Here is a 23436-nt window from a genome sequence, read left to right on the forward strand (position 1 = left end):
TTCCAGTCTTAACTCTGGATTCCTTTGCTTTTGTCATTTTAAATCAGATCCTTAAGTTTACCTGAATGTATGCTTTATTGCGTTAATTAGCTTTGGATTTTTTTTACATTAGCATTAAAAACAAGTTTTATGGAAATGTATGAGAGAATGTGACAGCTGTTAGTGTACTAAAAATATGTATTTAGACAGTTTAAAAAAAATACACAACTTACCGATGCACAACAATGTTAAAAATAGTTATAGTCTTAGGTGAATTATATATGTAGATGGATTCTAAAAATTGATGTATACTTTAGGTGTATGTATAAGTGTAAATCTTTATTTAAGAAGTCTTAAACTTATGAAGTGTTTTCCTGGCAAATCATAAATGGTACATTTGGAAATATTGGGTTAACTTTTGCAATACATAGATGCATGTGTGAAGGCAAATATTGAAGTAATGTGATAATTTTGCACAGATTTTTGTATGTCATTTCCCATTTAGATAGTTCAATATATGTTGGTACACAATCAGTACTGTTTTACCATTGTAATTTTCACAGAAAAATTGCATGGCTAGAATTCATTACGCCTAAGCAAATTTTAAGAGTAAAAACTGACACATTTTGATATTAGTTTGACAAACACAGTCTATATTCACCCATTTTTTTAGATGTTTGGCTTAAAGGGAAGCCAACTGGTTAAGTTTTTAGCAAATTATTTTATTCAAACATAAAATTGCTGTCTTTAAACTAACACTAAGTTCTGACAGTGAGTGGGTGTAACCCAGGTAGCTTAAATGCAGTGAAAATATACTTATTTGCAGAATACTGTCATTATAATGACTAGAAATAAGTTTATTTACAATAGAGATTTTAAAAAACAATAGCGGTAACTGAAGACAAATTGTCAGACATAAGCTATATTATTAGTTCCCTTTTTAATGTATAAATCCACCACTAGAATCACATAGTTCCTAATGTGTTCTTGAATTTACTAATCTTACTTTGCAAAAGAGGTTTCCTGCATCCTCTATCTAATTACTTCCAGATGACACCAGATGTGATTGGAAAGAGAGCTTGTCAGTCTCATTTAACTTTTGATATTTTTGATGAACAATTATAGAATGACTTTATTGTAGTAATATAAATTGTAAGCTTTCTTGATGGTATACTTAGACTTTTGTATGTTTACTTACTATATAACATGAAAGTGAAGCTTGCTGCCTAGAGCATAAAGTTATAATTCTCTGTTTGGTCATTACTTTGACCTGCTTACTATCAGTGCTGATTAAAAAACACAACAAAACAAAAAACACCCAAACACAACTTGGTTTCATGGAGGTAGAGAACTATATCACTGTAGGGTTTCAAATTCCAGTATGTTTAAACTTCAAGGTTTGCAAATGCCATTGTTTGTTTTTGGCTTCAAGAATCTACTACTTTGAAGACCAACCAGTTTGTCATAATACTACTTAATTACTTAAGTAGTACCTGTTTCCTAATGCAATGGAGACGAGAGAGTGAGGTTATGACTGACTTGTGTGTGACAAAGTTGGGGTTAAAAGTGTTGAGTTCCTGGCTCCCACTCCTATGTTCAGTCCAGGAAATTACATTAATTCTTGTGATGCAATGGCAGTGCAGTGAGTGAAATATGCTCAGTGCCATCCTAGAGTTGCAATACCTAAACAGGTGACAATAATCATGGGATGTTTAAACTTGTATCTGTGGAAAGAGGTATTTATGGAAAGTGTAGAGAAGGTTATTCAGGTTTCCTGTCTCATAATGCTAGAATGAGAGCTCAGTGTATGAAATTGAGAAAGGAATCAAATGTAAAACTGATAAAAGGAAGCTATTCTTGTACAATGCACATATGTATTTGTTCAGTGTTCACATCGTACTCCCCATTAGTACCTGGCCCAGGCCGGGGAAGCTAATGATCCAATCAGCGGACCAAATTCGGTGATGAACGCTGGTCACATGTCACCTGAGGCACGTTGTGCATACGCTAAGAAGAAATCCTTTTACAATAACCCTCACTTAGCTGCCTTACAACCAGAACAGAAATGGCACTCTATACAGCTGTTAATCAAAGAGGAGTATTATGCAAGGTCTGAGCTTAGGTCATGTGATTAGAAGTTCTAGCTCCTTTCTGGCTGATTTGTCAGCTATTTCGTCTTGCCTTCCACTTGGGCTCAAAACACCCTGTAGAAGGAAGTGTCTCCTCAGGTACTGAGCTTTAGAACGCATGACTTTGGGGTGGACCTTGCATAACATTGTTTTTCTCTCCTCCTCTCCCTTCCTTGAAGGTTTTTCTTCCTACTTTTCAACATGAACTTATGGCAAAGGTAACAACTGAGGCATGCAGTAGTTCAAATGGGGGACAACACTAAGTGGTCCAGCACAGACAACTCATGTTAAGCCTTAATTCTCCTTTTGAAGAGAATGGTGGACTGGCAGGAGGCCAGTCAGGCCTGATGAAAGAGACCATTAGAATTGAGCAGGCATCTCTAGTGACATGTCACCTCCAACCCATTTGCCATAATACAATTGTACCTATTGATAGTCCCAACCTCCTCTAGTTATTTTATACTTACCTGTACTGGTCAGTTTGGGGCATCCTAGGAATATAGGTATTGCCATGTCAGATAACTTTTCCATCTTGTCTAGTATTCTTTATCCAACAGTAGCTATAACTTGGTGCTTCAGGAAGTTGTGAGAACCCTATAATGCACAGGCAGTTAGTGGTGAGCTTGTGCCCTAATGCATGATGGTTTAACACTTACAAATTCTTATAGTAGCTAGGGTTACTGCAGATACCATTGTTATGTCAAGAGCTGGCACCATCGCCTGTAATTAAAGTTGTCTGCCACTTTCCCTTATCAGAACCTGTTTTCGGTTGCTTTTAACTTTCCCAAACTGTTTTGGCATAAACACTTTATGGAAATTTTCAGCCAAACTAGTTCACCAATTTCCAAGAACAAAGCTAGGGAAAAGCAACTTTTTCTGAGAGAAACTAGTGCCCCTATGATATGGAACAGGGTTTTGAAATTTAACATGGGATAGCTTTTTGTCTTAGGGATGTGCCTTTTGCTTATTCCTGTGAAAATCCTCCAAAATTTGGCCAAATTTTAAGCCTTGAAAAATCCGTTTTCACACGCGCAGTAGAATTAGCAGCTAAAATCTCTGAAGACTCTGCTTACTGACTATACTCCATTGCCCCACAGCTTCTAATGCTGACCAGATCCCCACAGCTTCTAATGCTGACTATCCCCACAGAGCGACTGAGAATGTTCCAGCCTAGGGCCACAGGGATGAATCCAGACTTTCCCTGTAACTGTAGCTGAGCTCTTAGCTGCACTGGAACAAGGTGGGTCATGGCATCAAAAATGAGAGCTAGGAACCTATCTCTCTCCTGTGCTTTCACACAGCCTGGAGAAATAATCTGCCTGACTCAAATGCGGAGAGGTTGAGAGCCAGACCAGGTGGAGGAGGGAAAGGAGTAGATTGATGAGGACCCTGATGAAACTGGGGCCTGGGTGAGGAGAAAGAAACTGAGGGTGGGAGTTGTGGGGGCCTGGGGATTGGTAACTAGGAAGGAAGACTGGGACTGATTGAACAAAGAGGCTGAAGCTGGGACCACTGGTGGGGTGATGGGGATTTACAGAGGTGGGGGGGAAGAGAGACAGATCAGACAAAGAGCCAGGTTGTGGGGGGTGAACTGCAACTGACTGAACAAAGAGACTGGGTCAAGGAGACGGGATGAGGGGAGGGACTGAAATTGGATGACAAATTGGAGTGGCGGGGACAAGAAGGGGGGGAACTGTGACTGGTTGCTTGGTCAAGGAGAAGGGGACTGGGTTAAGGGGACTGGTACTGGGGAAGAGACCGTATCGGGACAGGTTGTGGAGACCAGGGCAGAAGGGGTCAAGCTTGCGAAGGAACTGACAGAACGGTCTGTGACTGCTAGAGAACACTTCCTCCAGAGCCTGGAATGGAGCCCAAGGTTCCTGAGTCTCACCATTTCTCTGCTGTCAGCAAATATCTGTGAAACCTTCTGGCAAAAGCGTGTGTCTCATCCCTGTTCGATGCTTGTCCACACAGAGGATGACGACCTACTGTTGTTATCAATTACTTTGTTATGTCAAGTGGCAGAGGTCTGTATGGGGGATCCAAAGGTTCCAACCCTGCTAATGACCCATGTGGGTGTCAGTGTTATGCCACAGGGTAAAATGACTGTGCTCAATTTGCAACCTTAATATTCTTTAAGGGGTTTTTTTTATGTGTATGTAACTTTATAAAGGCAAAGTCAAGCACTGCAAAGTAGGTCTGCCCTTTGCACTGAATCAGGCAAGGATCCTGTAGGGAAAAAAATAGTGTGTGATCATGTAATTAAAGACTGTCATAATCCATGCACATAAAGGAGGCAAGTTAAAGTTGCACACTCAACCCTAACCTGGCATTTCCTAACTTCCAAGTGCTTGACTTTGCAACTTGAATAATATTCTTTTAATGTAGTTATTTGTGTGTAATATTTATAAATCATAGAAATGTAGGACTGGAAGGAACCTTGTTAAGTCTTCTAGTCCCATCCCCTGCAGTGAGGCAGGACTAAGTATTATCTACCAATCCTAGCAGATGTTTGTCTAACCTGTTCTTAAAAACATCTGGTGACAGAGATTTCACAATCTCCCTAGGTAATTAGTTCAGGTGCTTAACTATCCTTACAGTTAGGGAGTTTTTCCTAATGTCTAAACTATACCTCCCTGGCTGCAATTTAAGCTCATTACTAATTGTCCTATCCTCAGTGGTTAAGGAGAACAATTTATCACCTTCCTCTTTATAACAACCTTTTATGTACGTGAAGACTGGTATGTCCCCTCTCAGTTTTCTCTTCTCCAGGCTAAACAAACCTGTTTTTTTCCCCCCCAATCTTTCCTTATAGATCATGTTTTCTAGACCTTTACTCATTTTTGTTGCTCCCCTCTGCTCCAATTTATCCACATCTTTCCTGAAGTGTGGTGCCCAGAACTGGACATTGTACTCCAGATGAAGCCAGTGCTTAATTTGTAATGAAAGAGGTGCCAGAGTTCATGCAATGTTTTTACATCCATAACTGATATGACAAGCCCAGAGGTGTCAGGGCTATGAACTGCCAAACCTAGAGGTGTTGGGGCTCAGTCCTGGTAAGCCCTGGCACAAATTAAGCACTGGATGAGGCCTTATCAGTGCTGAGTAGAGTGCAAGAATTACTTCTTTATTTTGCTTACAATACTCCCGTAAAACATCCCAGAATGATTGCTTTTTTTGCAACAGTGTTACACTGTTGACTCATTTCGTTTGTGATCCACTATGACACCCAGATCCTTTTCTGCAGCACTCCTTCCTAGGCAGTCATTTCCCAATTTGTATTTGTGCAACTGATTATTCCTTCCTAAGTGTAGTACTTTGCATTTGGCCTTATTAAATTTGATATTGTGTAATTCAGATCATTTCTCCAGTTTGTCATAATCATTTTGAATTCTAATCCTGTCCTCCAAAGGGCTTGGAACCCCTTGCAGCTTGGAATTGTTCACAAACTTTATAAGTGTACTCTCTCTGCCATCATTCAAATCATTTATGAAAATGTTGAATAGAACCAGATCCAAGACAGATCCCTGTGGGACTCCACTTGATATGCCCTTCCAGCTCACTTATGAATCATTGATAACTAGACTCAGAGTATGGTTTTCCAGCCAGTTGTGCACCCACCTTATAGTAGATTAATCTAGGCTGTATTTCTCTAGTTTGTGTATGAGAAGGTCACGTGAGACCGTATCAAAACCCTTACTATAGTAGAGATATATCACTTCTACTGCTTCCCCTGTCCACAAGGCTTGTTACCCTGTCAGAGAAGGATATTAGGTTGGTTTGACATGATTTGTTCTTGACAAATCGATATTGACTGTTACTTCTCACCTTACTATTTTCTAGGTGCTTACAGATAGATTGTTTGATTATTTGCTCCATTATCTTTCTGGGTACCAAAATTAAGCTGACTTGTCTAGAATTCCCTGGGTTGTCCTTATTCCCTTTTTTATAGATAAGTACTATATTTGCCCTTTTCCCAGTCCTCTGGGTTCTCTCCTGCCTCTGAGTTCTCCGAGATAATCTCTAATAACTCAGAGATCTCATCAGTCAATTCTTAAGTGTTCTAGGATGCTCATCGGGCCCTGCTGACTTAGGCATCTAACTTGTCCAAGTAATTCTTCTTCAAGTGCTTGCTCGTATCCATTCAAGCACTGCCGCCGGAAAGTTTTTCCCTCAGCAGTATCCATTGGCTCTGGTGCCCCTTGGAGTTGCGCTCTCATAGTGCTTGTATAAAGGACCCTGCCGCCCACTCAGTTCCTTCTTACCGCCCAAGGTGGTCACTGGAACTACGACTCATTCTTGCTGCTGCAAGTACTCCTCAGTGGACTTTCCTCTCTCTTATTGTATATAGTTGATTTAAACTTAGTAGTTAAGTTTCAGTTATTAGTTAGTTAGTTAGGAACCCTGCTAAGTGGGGTTAATTCCCCCTCCCCCTGGCACTGGGACATGCCTTGGTCTCCGTGTTTCAAGTCTTGTGAATCATGCCACAAGCTTATGCCTGTGAATGACCCCCATTCCAGCCATCTTAAGTGTCTCTGGGAGAAGCTGACATGCAGGAGCAGTGCAAGATTTGTAGGGATTTTAAGCCCCACACCAAGAAGTATAGAAATGCTAGATGCTGCTCTGTCTTCACAGAGGCAGCACTCTGACTTCCATCAGAGCCAGGCCACTCGGACTTGGCACTGAATACATTGGCCTTAGTAAGGAGCACTCTGGCTACACCTAGTGCCATTCTCTATCTCCGGCACCAAGGCGAGACGCTCCGACCACACCTAAGGAACCTCGGCACTGTCAGTCAACCCCGGTGCCAAAGAAGGATGTGCAGGCAAGAGAGCCTAGGCACCATTCACCATCGCCAGTGTGTAGGAAGAAGCAAAGGAAGACCAACGGTGGCCGATCACCAACACTGAGGTCAGTGGGACAAAGGGACGCTGCCAGGGTGTGACCTGCATCAGGCCACCCTATGGCACTGATAGCCCGTGCCACGCTGTTGATTCTGGTCCCAGAACGGGAGCCGTTGAGTCTGGCACTGATAGACTTGCCACCACGAGAGAGGCTCTGGAGCCCTACGACTCTGCTGGTAATGTCAATGCTGGAGGTGTTTGTAACGATGAGGGACTTGTTCGCGCTACCGGTACTGATGTCCTCTGCCATACAGGAGCTGTCAGTAGTGGAACTGACTGGAAAGACTTCTGCAGGCTTGAGGCCTCAAATAGTTTCAAAGGGGAATCCAGTCATGATAGCACCACCCCAGTCTTCTCCCTCCTGGCACTGCTCACCGGCACCAGTCGGCACCGCTCCACCCTGGTCTTGGGAGGGATCCTCGGAGACTAACTCAGAGGCAGAGTCTTACGTCTCATGGAGAAGCCGGCACTGGCATTCCAGCAGACGCTGTCCTGCTATGGACCAGAGCCAAGGGGTCCCACCTCTGGTGTGGCCACTGGGACAGTGGCAGTTCCCCATGCAGTGGCCTTTCTGGAATCCCTGGGCATTTCCAGCACAGGCGGGTTCCCATTCCAAGCGGTCATATTCAGTGGCTTCTTGAGTCCAGACTGCTTCCACCACCAGAACACGATCCAGGCTCTGGTACCATGTACCAAGAGAGAGTATCGCAGGACCCGGCCAGTGCTGAGGGCGAAGAGCAGAGCCCGGTGCTGGTTCAGGCGTCTTCCTCCTCTTCCCCAGATGAGGCGGTCACGGGAACTGATATTGTGCCCCTGCAAGAGGATTACAAGGTGCATCCAAAGCGCCTAAGGAGGGTAGCTCAGAACCTGGGTATCCAGGTGGAGGAAATTAGAAAGTCAAACCACTCCCTTGTGAACATCTTGGTGGCAATGGGCCCTGCAAGGGTGGCGTTGCCCCCCGAATGATGCTATCACAGACCCCATCAGGGCAACTGCAAAAACGACAAAGAAAATACTTTGTCCCGGTGAAGAGGTTCGAGTTCCTGTATACACACCTACCACCAGGCTCTTTGGTGGTGGCGGCAGACAACGAGCGGGAAAGGCAAGGCCAACAGGGACCGCCACCCAACGCCAAAGATGCAAAACAGTTAGACCTTTTTGGGAGGAAGGTCTATTTGACGGGGGGTTCCAGCTCAGGATCACCAATCAGCAGGCACTCCCGAGCAGGTACAATTTCAACTCCTGGGACTTTATGCAAAAATTTAAGGAGTTGCTACCTCAGGAGTCAAGACGAGAGTTTGTGGCACTCGTTGAGGAAGGCTAGTCCATGGCAAAGGTGTCACTACTGGCTGCCCTGGATGTGCCGGAGTCTGCAGCCCGATCCATGGCGTTAGCTGTAGCTATGTGGAGAAGCTTGTGGCTTCAATCCTCAATCTTGCCATACAAGGTCCAACAAACTTTGTGGGACCTCCCCTTTGAGGGTATGTCATTCTTTTCTGAGAAGACAGACTCCAAACTTCACAGTTTAAAGGACTCAAAGGCCACACGTAAGTCCTTGGGCCTTCATACTCTGGCCCCTGTGAGGAAGCACTGCAGGACACAGCTGACTGCTCGCTTTCCCCCCTCCCCTCCACTTGACAGGATTATAGCGGGAGGAGGAGCAGGGGCTATAGAAGGAGACCTCTGCCACAGTCTGCGCCTGCACCCCCCAGACCCTCGGCGGGGTCAAAACAGGCTTTTTGATGGGACTTTCGAGGACGATGTGCCAAGAAAGTTCATGGATCCAAATTCCCCCATTTTTGTGGACCTGTTATCCCACTTCTATTGGATGTTGGACCGATGGATGCTATGCATGATAGTGCTGGGATACACTCTTCAGTTTTGTTGTTCCCCTTCTTCCCACCCTCTATCCCTGTCCCTCTTCAGGAATCCTTCCCAAGAGCAGCTTCTAGCCCAAGAGGTGCAGTCACTCATAAGGGAGGGAGCAGTAGAAAAGGTTCTGCCAGAGCTAAAGGGCCCGGGGTTCTACTTCTGGTATCTTCTAATCCCGAAAGTCAACGATGGTCTCAGACCGATTCTGGACCTGCAAAACCTCAACAAATTCATGAAGAAGCTGAAGTTCTGCATGGTCTCCTTGGCCTCCATCATACCCTCCTTGGATCCAAGGGACTGGTACGCCGCTCTCGACTTAAAGGACGGTTATTTCCACATTGCGATCTTTCAGGGACACACAAGGTTCCTCAGATTTGTTGTGAACTGTGTTCACTACCGATTTATGGTGCTCCCGTTTGGTCTCTCGGCGGCCCCTCGGTGTTTGGTCGTCGCAGCCTTCCTGAGGAGTCAAAGGTTCAGGTTTATCTGTACCTCGACGATTGGCTGGTCAGAGATCGGTCCAGACTTCAAGTAGAGGCAGATGTGAGACTAGTACAGTTGACCTTCCAGGATGTAGGTCTGCTCATAAATGCGCAGAAATCCACCTTCTCCCCAGTCCAAAGAATAGAATTCATCGGAGCAGTTCTGGATTCTGTACAGGCCAGAGCTTCTCTCCTAGAAGCATGCTTCCAAGTAATAATGAAGTTTATAGAAAGTCTCAAGAATCAATCTGTCACTATGGCAAGAAATTGCTTACAGCCCCTGGGCCACATGACATCTTGCACCTATGTGGTTCAGCATGCAAGACTTCAACTCAGACTCTTCCAAGCATGGCTGGTGATGGTATACTTGCAAAGCTGACGACATCTAGACATAGTCAATACAGTTTCTCCATTGGTGATTACTTCTCTCGAATGATGGCTAGACCCACTAGCAGTGTGCACAGGAGTCCCTTTCTCAAGACCCTAACCATCAGGGTCAGCAGGGTCCTTTATGCTGGCGCTATGAAAGTGCGATTCCAGGGGCACCGGAACTGACCTGATGGATACCACTGAAGGAAAAACTTCCCAGCGGCAGTGCTTGGAGCGAGCACATGCCTACATTGGAATGGGGCAGGGATAGCTCAGTTGTTTGAGCATTGGCCTGCTAAACCCAGGGTTGTGAGTTCAATCCTTGAGGGCGCCATTTAGGGATCTGGGGCAAAAATCTGTCTGCTTTGAGCAGGGGGTTGGACTAGATGACCTCCTTCCAACCCTGATATTCTATGATTCTGTGAACACATCTCAAAGAATAACAGTTACGGAAGGTTAGTAACTGGTTTTTAACTTGTTGTTTTCCTATGTTGGCCTCATATTCTACCCCATTGATAGTGATGTTCACTATGTTAGTTGTCCAATTACGGCTAATTTTGTTGGTGAAAACTGAGACAAAAAGGGCATTTAGCGCTTCAGCCATTGCTGAGTTTTCTGTTGTCGTCTTTTCTTCCTCATTGAGTAATAGGTGTGCCCTATCCTTGGTATTACTCTTGCTTCTAATGTATTTATAAAATGCTTTCTTGTTACCCTATATATCCCTAGCTAGTTTTATCTTATTTTGTGCCTTGGCCTTTCTAATTTTGTCCCTACATGCTTGTGTTGTCTTTTTTATATGACACTTTTTTTGAGTTTCAGGTCATTGAAGTTTTCCTGGTTAAGCCAGGGTGGCCTCTTACCAAAGTTACTATCTTTCCTACACATTGAGATAGTTTGTTCTTGTGCCTTTAATAAGGTCTCTTTTAAAAAACTGTCAACTCTCCTGAACTCTTTTTTTCCCTGAGACCTGCTTCCCACAGGATCTTACCTACCAATTCTCTGAGTTTATTAAAGTCTGCCTTCTTGAAGTCCAATATCTTCTGCTGTTTTCCTTCCTATCATTCCTTAGAATCATGAAATCTGTCATTTCATAATCACTTTCACCAAGCAGCCTTCCACCTTCAAATTCTCAACTAGCTCCTCCCTGTTTCTCAGAATAAAATCCAGAATAGTTTCTCCCTTTTCTTCACCTTCTATAATAAAAAGTTGTCTCCAGTGCATTCCAAGAACTTGTTGGATAATCTGTGCTCTCTTTGGACTCCTGTTAAGTGCTTGCGCTCTGTCTTGTGGCTGAGAGTTCCACAAGTTGTTAAATTAACTATTCCCACTTTTCAGACTCCAGTTCCTTATTTTACAAAAACAAACAACTTGCCATGCTTAATTCATTAAAAATAACCCATTTTTAGTTTCTAGGTTTGCAAAAGAGTATCTTGATATTGGTTCTGGTTATGCTTGTGTAAAACTTGTGAAACTTTCCAGTCCAGCTGAGACACTTTTTTTTCTCCCCCTCCCCCCCCCAAAAAAGTTTGTGAGCTAGTTACATTGCATATTAGCTAGAGCTTCAAAAACCACCTTCAAAATAGTAGTTATTAAATCACAATATAATTGAAAATGGAATCTCATCCATACTTTATAGTATTATTGCTACAGAAGTCAGTCAGGTGGCAGTGTGTTTAAGCAGTTGGCTACCTTAAAATCACAGTATACTATCTAGAAGTAAATAGTCTCCCTATTCCAGTAGTCCCATTCCATTTCCCCCCACCTTTTTTTGAAGTTTAAAATCAACTGAAGAAATGTTGTATTCGCACAAAAGACTGAAATGACACCATTTATTTAAATGGGTATTTCAGGTAATACTTTCTTCCCTTTATTACCTTTTTACCCTCAAATTGACAAAAGTTGGATATGATGGAAAACTACCAGATCACTAACTCCATCCATCGGACAATGCAGGATTATTCCCTACAATTCACTTTCTAGTGTTTTGTCCACTTCAACTTTAATTGTAACAACCCTTTCCCATTGAAGAATCTCATTCTAACATATTTCACTCTTAAGAAATTTTTCATATTTTGTCAGTGTTCCCTTTCTTACTTTTGTTCAGTTTCTTCTAGTTTCAGTCCCTTGTATCACTCTAAATATTTTTTCTCCATTTATTCTTAAAATATCTGTAGACTATTATAGCTCTACCACACACACATTTTGTCATTTACCTAGTTATGCATATTTATTCCTTAATCTTTCTTTGTAAATGTAATCTAGTCTCTTGGTAACTTTTGTTGTTTCACACTGAATTTCATCAATGTCAATGGTAATGGTAATATGATGTGAAGGCTATAAATACAATATTCCAGGTGCAGTTGTACCAGAGTCATGTAGAGATGGACTATTGCTTCCTTATTCATCGATGTGATTCCCTTGCAGTTTTGAAGCATATATGTATTGGTCACTCCTTCTTCCCTCTCTGCCACTGAAAACCCACATTTAATTTTGGTGCTGCTAACTCTTGTAACTTTTATTGTGAGTCTTGTGATATTTGGTGTTTTTCCTTAAAGCCCCAGCTCCTGGATTCATGTGATTACACAAGAATCTCAGCTTTCATTTAAAAAAAAAAAAGTAATTTTCTAGCTTGCATGGTTGTAGAGAGAAGCTGGAATGTGAATTCTAAAGGTTCAATCACCAGAAGGCATATAAACTACCATAAATTTATTATTTTCTAAAAATGTCACAACTTCTTAGTTAATCTTATGACTCCTTAGCCTGATGCTTGCTTTTTGCATGCTCATGATCGGTAATACTGAATTTACTTTCCACTCACACTTAAGTCTCCTGCAACACTAGGAAGGGGGGGAGAGCAAGTTGGTCTAAGTTACGCAACTTCAGCTACGAAAATAGCATAGCTGAAGTCGACGTACTTAGAGCTACTTACTGCGGTGTCTTCACTGCGGTAGGTCGACTGCTGACTCCCCCGTTGACTCCGCCTACGCTTCTTGCTCCAGTGGAGTACCAGAGTCAATGGGAGAGCACTCGGCGGTCGATTTATCCGGTCTTCACTAGACACGATAAATTGACCCCAGCTGGATCCATCGCTCCAGAGGTAAGTGTAGACATGCCCTAGGTTTCTCCCTCCTGGTATGTATGTATGTATGTATTTCAACTATTTCCCCCAGGTATATCATTGCTTGGTTGCTTGCCTCTTCCCCCACATTTAAATCTCACTATTATATTTCTGCCACTGTTTCTAACTTCTGTCCCTTTGTACAATTTCATTGGTCTGACTAGTGTTTTTAGCTCTAAATAGAATGTCAGGATTACAATTTAACTCTTTAAAATTTTATTTACATTATTAACCCACAACTCTCAACTTTTAAAGACTTGTTTTATTTAAAGCCCCATCACATTTTGTCTTGTTCCCTTTTGCATACACATCCTATTCGTATGTTCTGTTGGATGGTTGCAGAACAGTGTGTGATCCTGAATACTGCAATATCACAGCAGCTGGAGAAAGTAGACAGATATTTGCTGTAAAAGTTATGAAATAGTATGAGTTCTTAGTTTGAAGGTCAATATTGGCGATCTTTGCCTAATGTTGATTGACCCTGGTGTACGGGCTAGTCCACACCTGCTTCATGGATAGGTCAGTTCCGAAATAGAGAATTAGAATCTGTGGAAGTGGTAATACCTCTACATTTGTATCCTTTTTTTCATCTTCAGTGTTTTTCTTAAATACGTATATTAATAATCCTTGTATTTTCTGTTTTTGTTTTTGCAGCTGCTGACTTGTTCACAGATTTGGAAAATGCATTTCAGGGAAAAATCGATGAAGCTTACTTTGAGACCAGCAAATACTTGCTGGATGTTCTCAATAAAAAGTACAATTTACTGGAGCATATGCAGGCTATGAGGCGCTACTTACTTCTTGGTCAAGGAGATTTTATAAGACACTTAATGGACTTGCTTAAGTAAGATGACATTTCTAATATTTGCAAATGTACAACAGATCACTTTCTAAAAAGAAAACATTTTAATGCAACTAATATTTTATTATTATAGGGGTTACCTAGACATCCTTAGATTCAACAAAATATTAGACTGGATTTTTTGACCTTTTAATATTAGTTGAAATTTGGTTTCTCCTGTAAGTAGTAAGTACAAAAGAATTTCAAGATCTTTAAAAGCTGAACTACTGTTACCCTCTCCCTCCTGATGTGCCCTGGGCTGCCTGCATTTCCAGTGCCTGTGCTCTGTGATTTCTAAATTTTGTCTCTATTTCTAGTACTCTTAAAACACCACTCATGAGCACTGCTATAAACACAACATTTCTACATCCTTAAGTGTATTTCTATGATTTTTTTTTTTCCAAAATGTTTAGCGTGCATAGTTAATATTTATGATTACAGCTTCAACTGACAGCTCACAACTTCAACGTTTGGCTCCCTCAACTGCAGGCATAAGTGCCCAGCTGAGTTTGTAAGAAGCATACTTGCATAGTGCCTTATTTTAGTTCGTGGTCATGTTGCTGAAATTTCATGTGTAAGAAGAAAAAAAATCCATTAAGCAGCTCTCCTTTTTCTGCAAAACAGATTGTGTATTACAAAGCTTCCATTAACTTGATAAACATCAAAAACAACTTTGGCTAACATTTTTTATTGATGCAATGTGTCGGTTGCACTTTTTAAGAAAGCAAATAATGTGCAGCAAAAAAACTAGGGATGGTGCATAGAATCAATACTGCATTTGACGCATAAATAGTAAGGAACTTTCTAGTGGGGAAAAACAACCTCTTGATGTAGATCTTTAAAAAGTTCCTATTGAATTGAGGATTATGGGCTTTAGATACTTTCATCAGCCAGTCTAAGCACTTCAGATTAGTATGTACAAGTCTCTCATAACCACTAACTAAAATTAGTGGCTTGCTGGTGGTAGCTGTCATATTAATGCAGTACAAATAAACGGTAGTTCTTTCTGATTGTAAATGTGACTAAAATTATAGAACAGTTTTATGTTAGATACTAATAATCTTTAAAATAATTACTTGCATCAAGTGGTAATGAATCTAGCACTAGCACTGATGTGTTTGTTATATACACAAATAGACAAATTACTTAAAATCTCTCAATGTTATTTAATGTCTCATTTCTCAGTCGTTCAGGTAGTGAATGTAGGCAGTTGTCCTTAATTTTGAAAGTACAATTTGGAGAGAAATGTTTAAATGTTGTACAAACTCACTGCAATTGCTACCATAATACAAAGTAAATACTATACAATATCATAAACTGTATATAATGACTTTATTTTGTAACCTCTAGGCCAGAGCTTGCCCGACCAGCTACCACTTTGTATCAGCATAATCTGACAGGAATCCTTGAAACAGCTGTCAGGGCAACTAATGCACAGTTTGATAATCCCGAGATCCTCAAACGGTTGGATGTTAGACTTCTGGAGGTACTTTGTCATTTCAGTTTCTGACAAGAAAGTTATTTTCTGGGTATAAATATCTAAAATTAGCTCTTGGATCAGCATCAGGTGAACTTCTAGTCTCTATTCATGCTGAGTCGCATTCTTCTGTCCACTAAGGTTACTTTGTATTGCTCACACAGCACAAACTGGCCTTACCCTGGCTGGAGATTCCCAGCAGAGAATTGCCTCTACTCATCTAATATTAGAGTGAATCTTTGGTGTAAAGCTGGTGGATGACACACAGCCTCCTTCTACACGAACTATTCCCTCCTCTCCCACCCCACACCCCCCAAAAGTGTAAGATTACCTCTGCTAAATTTGATCCTCTGCTGATATAAGGTCCCTAACACTAGCAGTATGAGAGAGAGAGTAGGGAGTGTCCTGCTGTTATTTATACAGGGGCTAGTAGTCCAGAATCAGGGGGCTGAAATTAGCTCCTTCTGTCACCACTCTGAGAACCGGGGGCAGGGTCTTTGTGACGCTGGTGGTACGGAATCGTGAAGAAAATGAACAGTGAATATTTTCTGGGGCAGCCTTGCATCAGAGATGCTTCTGTAAAATATGGGAGTTTAGTGAGGGAATGTGGTGCTTAGCCTCAAAAGATATCTAATCTACATGTTATTAAACCAACGAAACAAAGTTGTTATAGTATTTCTTTGTGAAAACTAGCAATATAATATATATTGAAAGAAGCCATTTTTGGCAAACATAACTGCTTTTTCATAGTTCTTGGGGGAACAGTAAACAAGATTTCAGCAATGTGCAGACTTTGATACGTGACTAAATGTAGCATTTTTTTTCCATGTAGGTATCTCCTGGTGATACTGGATGGGATGTCTTCAGTCTAGACTATCATGTGGATGGGCCAATTGCAACGGTAAGGCTTTATATTGTAGTTTGTGTGGATTTCTCAGATATCCATTTAGATTGCTAAATGCTTTGTTATTAAAATAGCCTTTTTACTCTAGAAATGGATGATTAAAGAGATTTGGGATGTCAGATGCACCCATTGTATTAACAGTTCAACCAAAATCTCAATTTCTCTAAATTATTAATGACTGCTAAAATGCTACAGTTAAAACATTCATTACTTAAAATAAATAATTCATTTGTTCCAGCAAGATTTTAGTAAGTACTTAATAAATGGATTGTTCATTTTCTGCCATTATTTCTAGACTGTAGCAACTAATTTGGGATAATTTGCAAGAAACTGTAAAATATATTTAGGGGAATCTATTTGTATTAGTTAAATTTGATATGCAGTATTCATTAAAACTGATGAGAAAATAGTTGCACTGTTGTTCAAAATGCATTTACCGTATGTAAAGAATTTCAGTGCTTTTTTTTTTTTTTTTTTTTTTAAACAAGGTCTCAGTGACCAGCAGAAGGTATTTTACATAGATGTATAGTTAGAGAAAGGAGAAAAATACCTCCCTGGGCCTCTAATTTTTTCATCCATTCTCACATTCCCCATCCTTTGGGGGCAGATTCTTTTTGCTAATTACTCATCCATATAAACTTTTTTTTTTCTTCAAACCACCTCCCTTAATTTAATTTTCACCATTTGACATTACCATTTGGGGAAACATGGTGCAATCCTCAGTTGTGGTGAAATGACTTTCAACAATAATACAGACGCTTTCTGTGTATCAGTTTTTTTCACTTTTCCAGTTCCTGGTAAATTTTTGTTTGTTTACATAACTTTTTACCTTTCAAAGCGGTAGTTACAGGAAGGTAGACAGCTGAGCAAGTAATTAAACACATAGAATGTACCTAACGTAATTGATTTAAACAGGACATAAAAAAGGAATATTATGTTCATTTTAAATTTAAATGCTGCTACTTAGAAATAATGGGATCAAATATTTTAAGTTCATGAGTTGCCAGTGAAACATATGACTGTTTGTTTATTAAACGTTAGAATTATTGACTAAAATACCTTTTGAAAAAATTAAGTTCTTATCCCTACCAGCCCCTGCTACTTCATCCAGAGTAACATCTCTAGATTCCAGTGAGTTCCTTGTAACATACACAGAAATTTGGTCTCTTTTTCCCTGGAACTTTTTTCTGGGTGGCTCTGATACTTTTGATTGTCTACACTGCTATCTATCCCCCATGCATCAACCAGGATGCAGGCTCCTCCACAAATGCACCATAGTTCCGATATCTGCAACTCTTTTGCTATTCTAGAATAGCTCATTGAGTAGAGGAGGAAAATCGGGTGTGAGTGGTTTGAGGTGTACAGCTGTCCACTAGAAACTAGGTTTGGTGAAGGGCTGTGTGCCATTGCTGATAGTATCACCTCATGCTCTCAAGTGAAGTGATATTTTTAGGAACCAGTGTAGAAAAATTAGCATCTTTTTATGAAGGATTAAAGTCTCCATGGATCCTGAGTTTGTTTTTTACTGAGCACTTTGAGCAAAATGTCACTTCATTTTTAAATTACAGGGAAGCCAGCCAGCAAGCCTTTGTTTGGGAGACCTTGAAGGTCATATTTGAAGAGGAATATTAAAACTCCACATGAATAGCAAAAGAAATACTGAGCACTTCTAGGAGAGTGCTGGGCATCCTCAACTCCCAGTTATCTTATTGGGAATTGAAAGGTGCCCCAAACCTCCCAAGAACAAAAAGTGCTTTCTGGTTTAACAGATCCCAAGTGTTTATAATGGGAATAGTGATGGAACCATAATGAAAGTGGAGCTTTATGGTCCTGCTGTAAATTGAAAATGGCAAGAGCATCCGTAGAAATATAGGAAATTTCTTAAGTGATGTAACTTACTATCATACAGTTATCTGTAAATCTAATGTATAGAAACCCATATAACATTTAATGCATTTATATTTCTTATTCCTAATCAAGTCAAGAATATAACAGCATAGTAATGTTGATCTTTGTTCATGTATATCTTAAAGTATGTTCTAGAAGCCTCTTCACTGTTGCAAATGTAAAAATCAAAATACATATGGTGTAAGCATGTCCAGTGTAGGTATACTCTGGATAAGTGAAAATGCTACATTTCTGCAGTCTGAAGTATTGTGTTAGTACTTGGAAAGCTTGCAGTTGCTGTTTCAGTTAACAAGAGGAAAATGCTTTAGAGAAGCACTGGGTGTTGCTCAGGAATGCATTAGAAAATATCTCTGCTAGTGCTTTAGATCTCTGTATACATAAGACTTTTATTCTTAATGGACTACAGTTCAACTATATTTTAACTTGCAGGAGTGAGTTTGTGTGTGTGTGTGTGTGTGTGAGAGAGAGAGAGAGAGAGTTATTCTCCTCTTGCATCTGCAGATAAAACCATTGAGATTAAGCAAAAAGGATGGCTTAGCACTCCAATGTCCATAGACCAGCCCAGACAGTTGGTACGGATCGTAATACCAGGAGATGGCGATGGGAGGGAGCAAAGTTCTTATGACATGTCTCTCCCTATAAAGAGGGTATCTGTCCAATCCTGCTTAATTGTTTTCCTGTCTCCAGCAGGTGGACAGAACCAAGCAAGAGAGCTGGACTTGGGCTTTTGGGCCCAGATTTTCCAAATGGCATATGCACAATTACCAGGATTGCACATTCAGTTGTGGTAAATAGACATACAACATTTGAGCATGTGCATTTCTGAAATCTGGGTCTTAATTTTTTTTGTCTATTTTTTTCTTTTGGTGATTCCTCCTGTGACACTTCTCAAAGTACCCAGGACTTTGCATCACCTTGTTACCACCCTCCCCTCAGGGCTCCAGTGTGAGGGAAACCTGCTTGTGCCTTCCTTGTGCTTTACTGACATCATCAGCCTGTTAGCCACCTAAGCAGTCTCCTCTGGGCTATGCCTTCCTTTGGCTTGCAGGTTAACAGGTGTACCCCAGTCGCTGAGTTCCTTTGAAGCATTCTCCTGTAGTGTCCAGCCCCTTCTCCATTGAACACACTCAGAAATACTGGGCCTGCTGCCCCCAAGGGAACAACGTACACACCAGCCTGTTTGATTCAACTCAGGATTAGCTCCCTGTATAATACCACAACACTAAGCTATAGTATTGTTTTCACTATAAATAAGTTTGCCATCAAAGATTCAAAAGATGGTGAGTAGGGTTAGTGGAAACAAAAGGGTTACATACAAAACAAAATCATAACAAGCTTTCTAGAGGCTAAACATAACCTTCCTTAGGTTAGCCTGTTATCTCACCCCAAATGTCCTTTGTAGTGTTTCAACCAAGGCTGGTTGTGATCCAACTTTCATGAATGTAATCACACTGCCCAATTACTTTCCTTAGGTGCAGGATAAAGGGTGTGTTCCTTGCCTTCTCTTTATATTCCCCCAAAATTTATTGTTTGTACTCAGTCAGGATAACCCTCTGTGGCTTATTCTTTGGTGTGTTGCCCCTCTGTTGACTTCATATGTAAATGACTCTCCATTGTGGTAGCTTACAATGCTGAATTTACATGCCAACAGAGATCTTGACTTTTCTGTCAGAAAATCAATTTGTCAACTGTACATTAATACATACTTTAAAACATATTTTCGGTATACATACGTAACCCCTTACACAGCATCTGTACATACATTTCACAACGATATTAACAACCAGTGTGATCCTGGCTTTCATTTAAGATCCCATGTGACATTCTTTGGTGACCCAGAATGTACATACCAGAATCAGGATATTCTTGTAATCACCTTGCCAGTTGGCATTGGCCACATAGCCCACTCCCACATGCTGTTTTTGTTTTTGGTTTTTGTTTTGGTTTTTTGGCAGGGTTAGGAAGAGTAGGTGCTTCATAATGAACTCCATAATGAAAGAGGCCTCAGCCCTCCTTCCTGGAGAATGGTCACAGTTCAGTCTTTCTTTCCCCCCAGCTCTCCTTCCTGGAGCTGGGTTATCATCCAAACAGTCCCTTTACTCTGTGGAGGAGCCATTCTCTCTCTCTGCAGCACTCACCTGCAGCTGTTTCCTCAAGCCAGGCTCCCATGCATCTGTCCTGCCTAGCTTTCCCATCTATCTTAGATGGTTTGTTACAGGCTCCCACTTGAGCTTCTCCCTCTCCCACATTCTTCTCCCTAATTAGAGGCTTGATTGGTCACCTGATCTACCTGTCACAGAATCTTCATTCTTCTCACCTGGAAAATGAATTAAGCTGGTCATAGGTGGTCTTAGGTGCGTCTTCCTTAAGGGGCCAGCCATCATGTGACATGATCCCTAGGAACATCTGAGAGAGACTCACCTTTAATCTTTTTTTCTGGCAGCTATCTGCTTGATGATGGGTATATGGGGAAACTTATGCTCTTTAATGCAGGTATATGTTCCTGGTTTATCATTAGGATAGGTTTAATCATTGCTTTTTCCCGTTGTCTTTCCCAAGATGGGTTCCTTTTCCCACTTGACTCAGCCAGTTTCTCTCCCTCTCCTGTCCACCCCAATGAAGTAAGAGAAAAATATCTTCATACACTGAAAGAGCTCTGTGTGTGTCCAAAAAGAGGTCCGGAAGTTACCTTATTCAGATCAGCTCTTGCTTTCTTTTTAGGGGTCTTAAGAAAGTCTAACAGGTTAAAAGGAATCCGTGTCTTATTTGTATTGACAACCTTAGGGAAGGTTACACAGTCCAGTGTAAAGAAACTGTCATTATTCAAGGCTTGTTCCATTGTTGAGGTTGTCTGGGACTGAAAAGGGATGTTTCAATTCTAGTGCTCTAGAGCCCACCTGGGCAGCCTTAGATACATCATTGCTGACTTGACATTGTAGTTTGTAAACTGCCTTGAGGCAGTTTCTGCACACTGTAGAAAATCTTTTTTCCCCGATTCACCCTGCACCACAGCCTATGACTGTTGTGGCACCGAGCGATCCTGGAGTCTCGCCTGATCACTTGGTTTTGAGAAGTCCTCTTGTGCCAGTCCAGACTTTGACTTTATTTTAGTGTAGTGGAACCTTTTACTCTAATTTTTTTCTGATTCAGCTTTTATAATGGTGTTTTGCTTATTGCTTGGGCAGTTGATGACTGAGCCAGATCAGCTCCCTGCATAGAGGGACTAACCTCCCTAGAGCTTTGGATTTATTTCCCGTTGTAATCTGCTGGTAAAACCTGTATACATTGCTTGGGATAGCATAGAAAGATTTAAAGAAACCAAATGAACAGATAGTAAATCTGGTAATTTTATTTTAAGCTGCTATATTGATTTTAATTGCAGGTATTTACACGAGAGTGCATGAGCCACTACCTAAGGGTGTTTAACTTCCTATGGCGAGCAAAGCGGATGGAATATATTCTCACAGACATATGGAAAGGACATATGTGCAATGCAAAGCTCCTGAAATGTATGCCAGGTAGGCGAAAAACAAAATGGGTAATGTATTAACTGGTGTTTAGATGCAATTTAGCTAAAATTGTACACCAGGGAAAAATCCAGCTAGTGGAGATAAAAAATAATTTATAAATAACATTTTGTTGCCACCTACTATGAAATGTCTTGTTTTTATTATTTAACTTGATCACATAAGAAATTTGATTATTGAAGAAATGGCATGATAGTTGGGAATGGAAAGTCTATCCTATGACTTTTGTATTGCTGCTTGTTGATCTTCAGTCACTGAATTATTGTAGAATTGAGAACTTCTTAGGCTTCTGTTCACTTTCTTTCTATTTTTTTCAGGGGAGGGAAAAGACGAAAATCAATGCAGTTGTTTTTAAAAGATGCATCAAAACTGCATGGCGTCAGTCAGAAGTAGCTAAACTCTAAACTCGGCCTACTGTGTATATTTTAAAAAAGATCTCACAATCAAGAAAGAGAGAGAGAGATATAATTAATGTTTTAATCAATTTTTTCAGAATATATTAAATCATTTATTTTGTATTTTGGCAGTACTGTTTGCTACAGTCTGGCAGTTTCTTTTATTACAATCAGGTTATTAGATGTCTGAACTTTTTATGTAATAAATAAGGTCCCAATCCTGCGAGGGAGAACATGAAGGTGGACAGCTACACCCATGCGAAGCTTGATTGGCTTCAGTGTGGGCAGTTTTATTCTCACATTGTCCATTATATATTGTAGGCCCAGCGCTGATATCTGAAATAGCTTTTCACATATTCATAGGTTAGTGTATTTTAATGAAAAAACTAAAGTTTTTAAATATCTTCCTTAGTTGTAGTAAATAAGATAGTGTTCTGCTTATTGTCCAGAGCAAAAGCAAATTTTGTTCAATAAATTGGAACGGTATTTAAAAAGAAAATCCTGTTGTAGGCTAAAACTGAAACTAGATACTCAATTGCACTTGCATACATGGTGATAACTTTAATATGGAGCATTTAAGAGCATAAAGCCAATATACTTTTTCTAAATGAGAGCACAGGAGGCAGTGGGTGGAGGTTTTGTTCAGTTTTAAATGTGCTTTGAGGTGGTTTTTGTAGTTGTAACACAAGGAAAATAAACTAAGGCAACCAATATTGATAGTTTTCATTGTTTTATGTAATAAGTACTTTTTAAAAAAAAAAGCATAGAAAGCATAAAACAACATAAGTATTGAGCTACAAACACTCAAATTTATTTTTGTTACAAATTTTATTTTCTCTAATTATATTTCAACTGGTTTCGGTTACAGTAAGCTAAATGAGGCAGAGCCCTTGTCTTCACAGCTATCAGCAAAGCTACTAACACACTGTTAGTGCTATATATATATAGTAACTTCATATTGTAATCTGTAACTTGGATCCATGACCCTCTTGGCTGGCAAAATCTTGCAGAGGGAATTGGGTCCATTATTATTAGAGACCCTGCCTTCCTGAAAAAAGGCATAATCTCTTAGGCCAGGGAGTCTCAAACTTCATTGCACCATGACCCCCTTCTGACAACAAAAATTATTACATGACCCCAAAAGGGGGGACCGAAGCCTGAACCAAAGCCTGATCCCTGCTTCCCCGGGTGGAGGGGGCGAAAGCCAAAGCCCTAGTCCCACCGTCCTGGGCGGGGAGGCCAAAGTCAAAGCCCAAGGACTTTAGCCCCAGAAGGGAGCCTGTAACCTGAGCCACACCACCCAGTGTTGAAGCCCTTGGGCTTCGGCCCCGGGCGGTGGGGCTTCAGCTTCGGCCCTGGCCTTGGGCCCCAGCAAGCCTAAGTCAGCCCTGGCGACCCCTTAAAATGGGGTCTCGACCCACTTTGGGGTCATGACCCACAGTTTGAGAACCGCTGTCTTAGGCCCATCCTCAGAAAAACATCTGCTGCTCCTGGAGATATTGCCAGTTATTGGTTTCTAGTTTTTCCTTTT

The 23436-nt window shown here is 40.9% G+C and overlaps 1 protein-coding gene across 1 annotated transcript in view; it reads left to right on the forward strand.

The window, feature by feature from the left end:
- The window catches only part of TUBGCP3 (tubulin gamma complex component 3), a 110524-nt gene that overhangs the window by 66245 nt on the left and 20843 nt on the right, over window positions 1-23436 (forward strand). The window contains exons 14-17 of the mRNA XM_065412856.1: window positions 13508-13697; window positions 15045-15180; window positions 16004-16072; window positions 21366-21501. Coding sequence (XP_065268928.1) covers window positions 13508-13697; window positions 15045-15180; window positions 16004-16072; window positions 21366-21501 — 531 coding nt within the window. The remainder of the gene's footprint in view (window positions 1-13507; window positions 13698-15044; window positions 15181-16003; window positions 16073-21365; window positions 21502-23436) is intronic.

Source organism: Emys orbicularis, chromosome 1, assembly GCF_028017835.1.
Source record: "Emys orbicularis isolate rEmyOrb1 chromosome 1, rEmyOrb1.hap1, whole genome shotgun sequence".
Classification (NCBI taxonomy): domain Eukaryota; kingdom Metazoa; phylum Chordata; order Testudines; family Emydidae; genus Emys; species Emys orbicularis.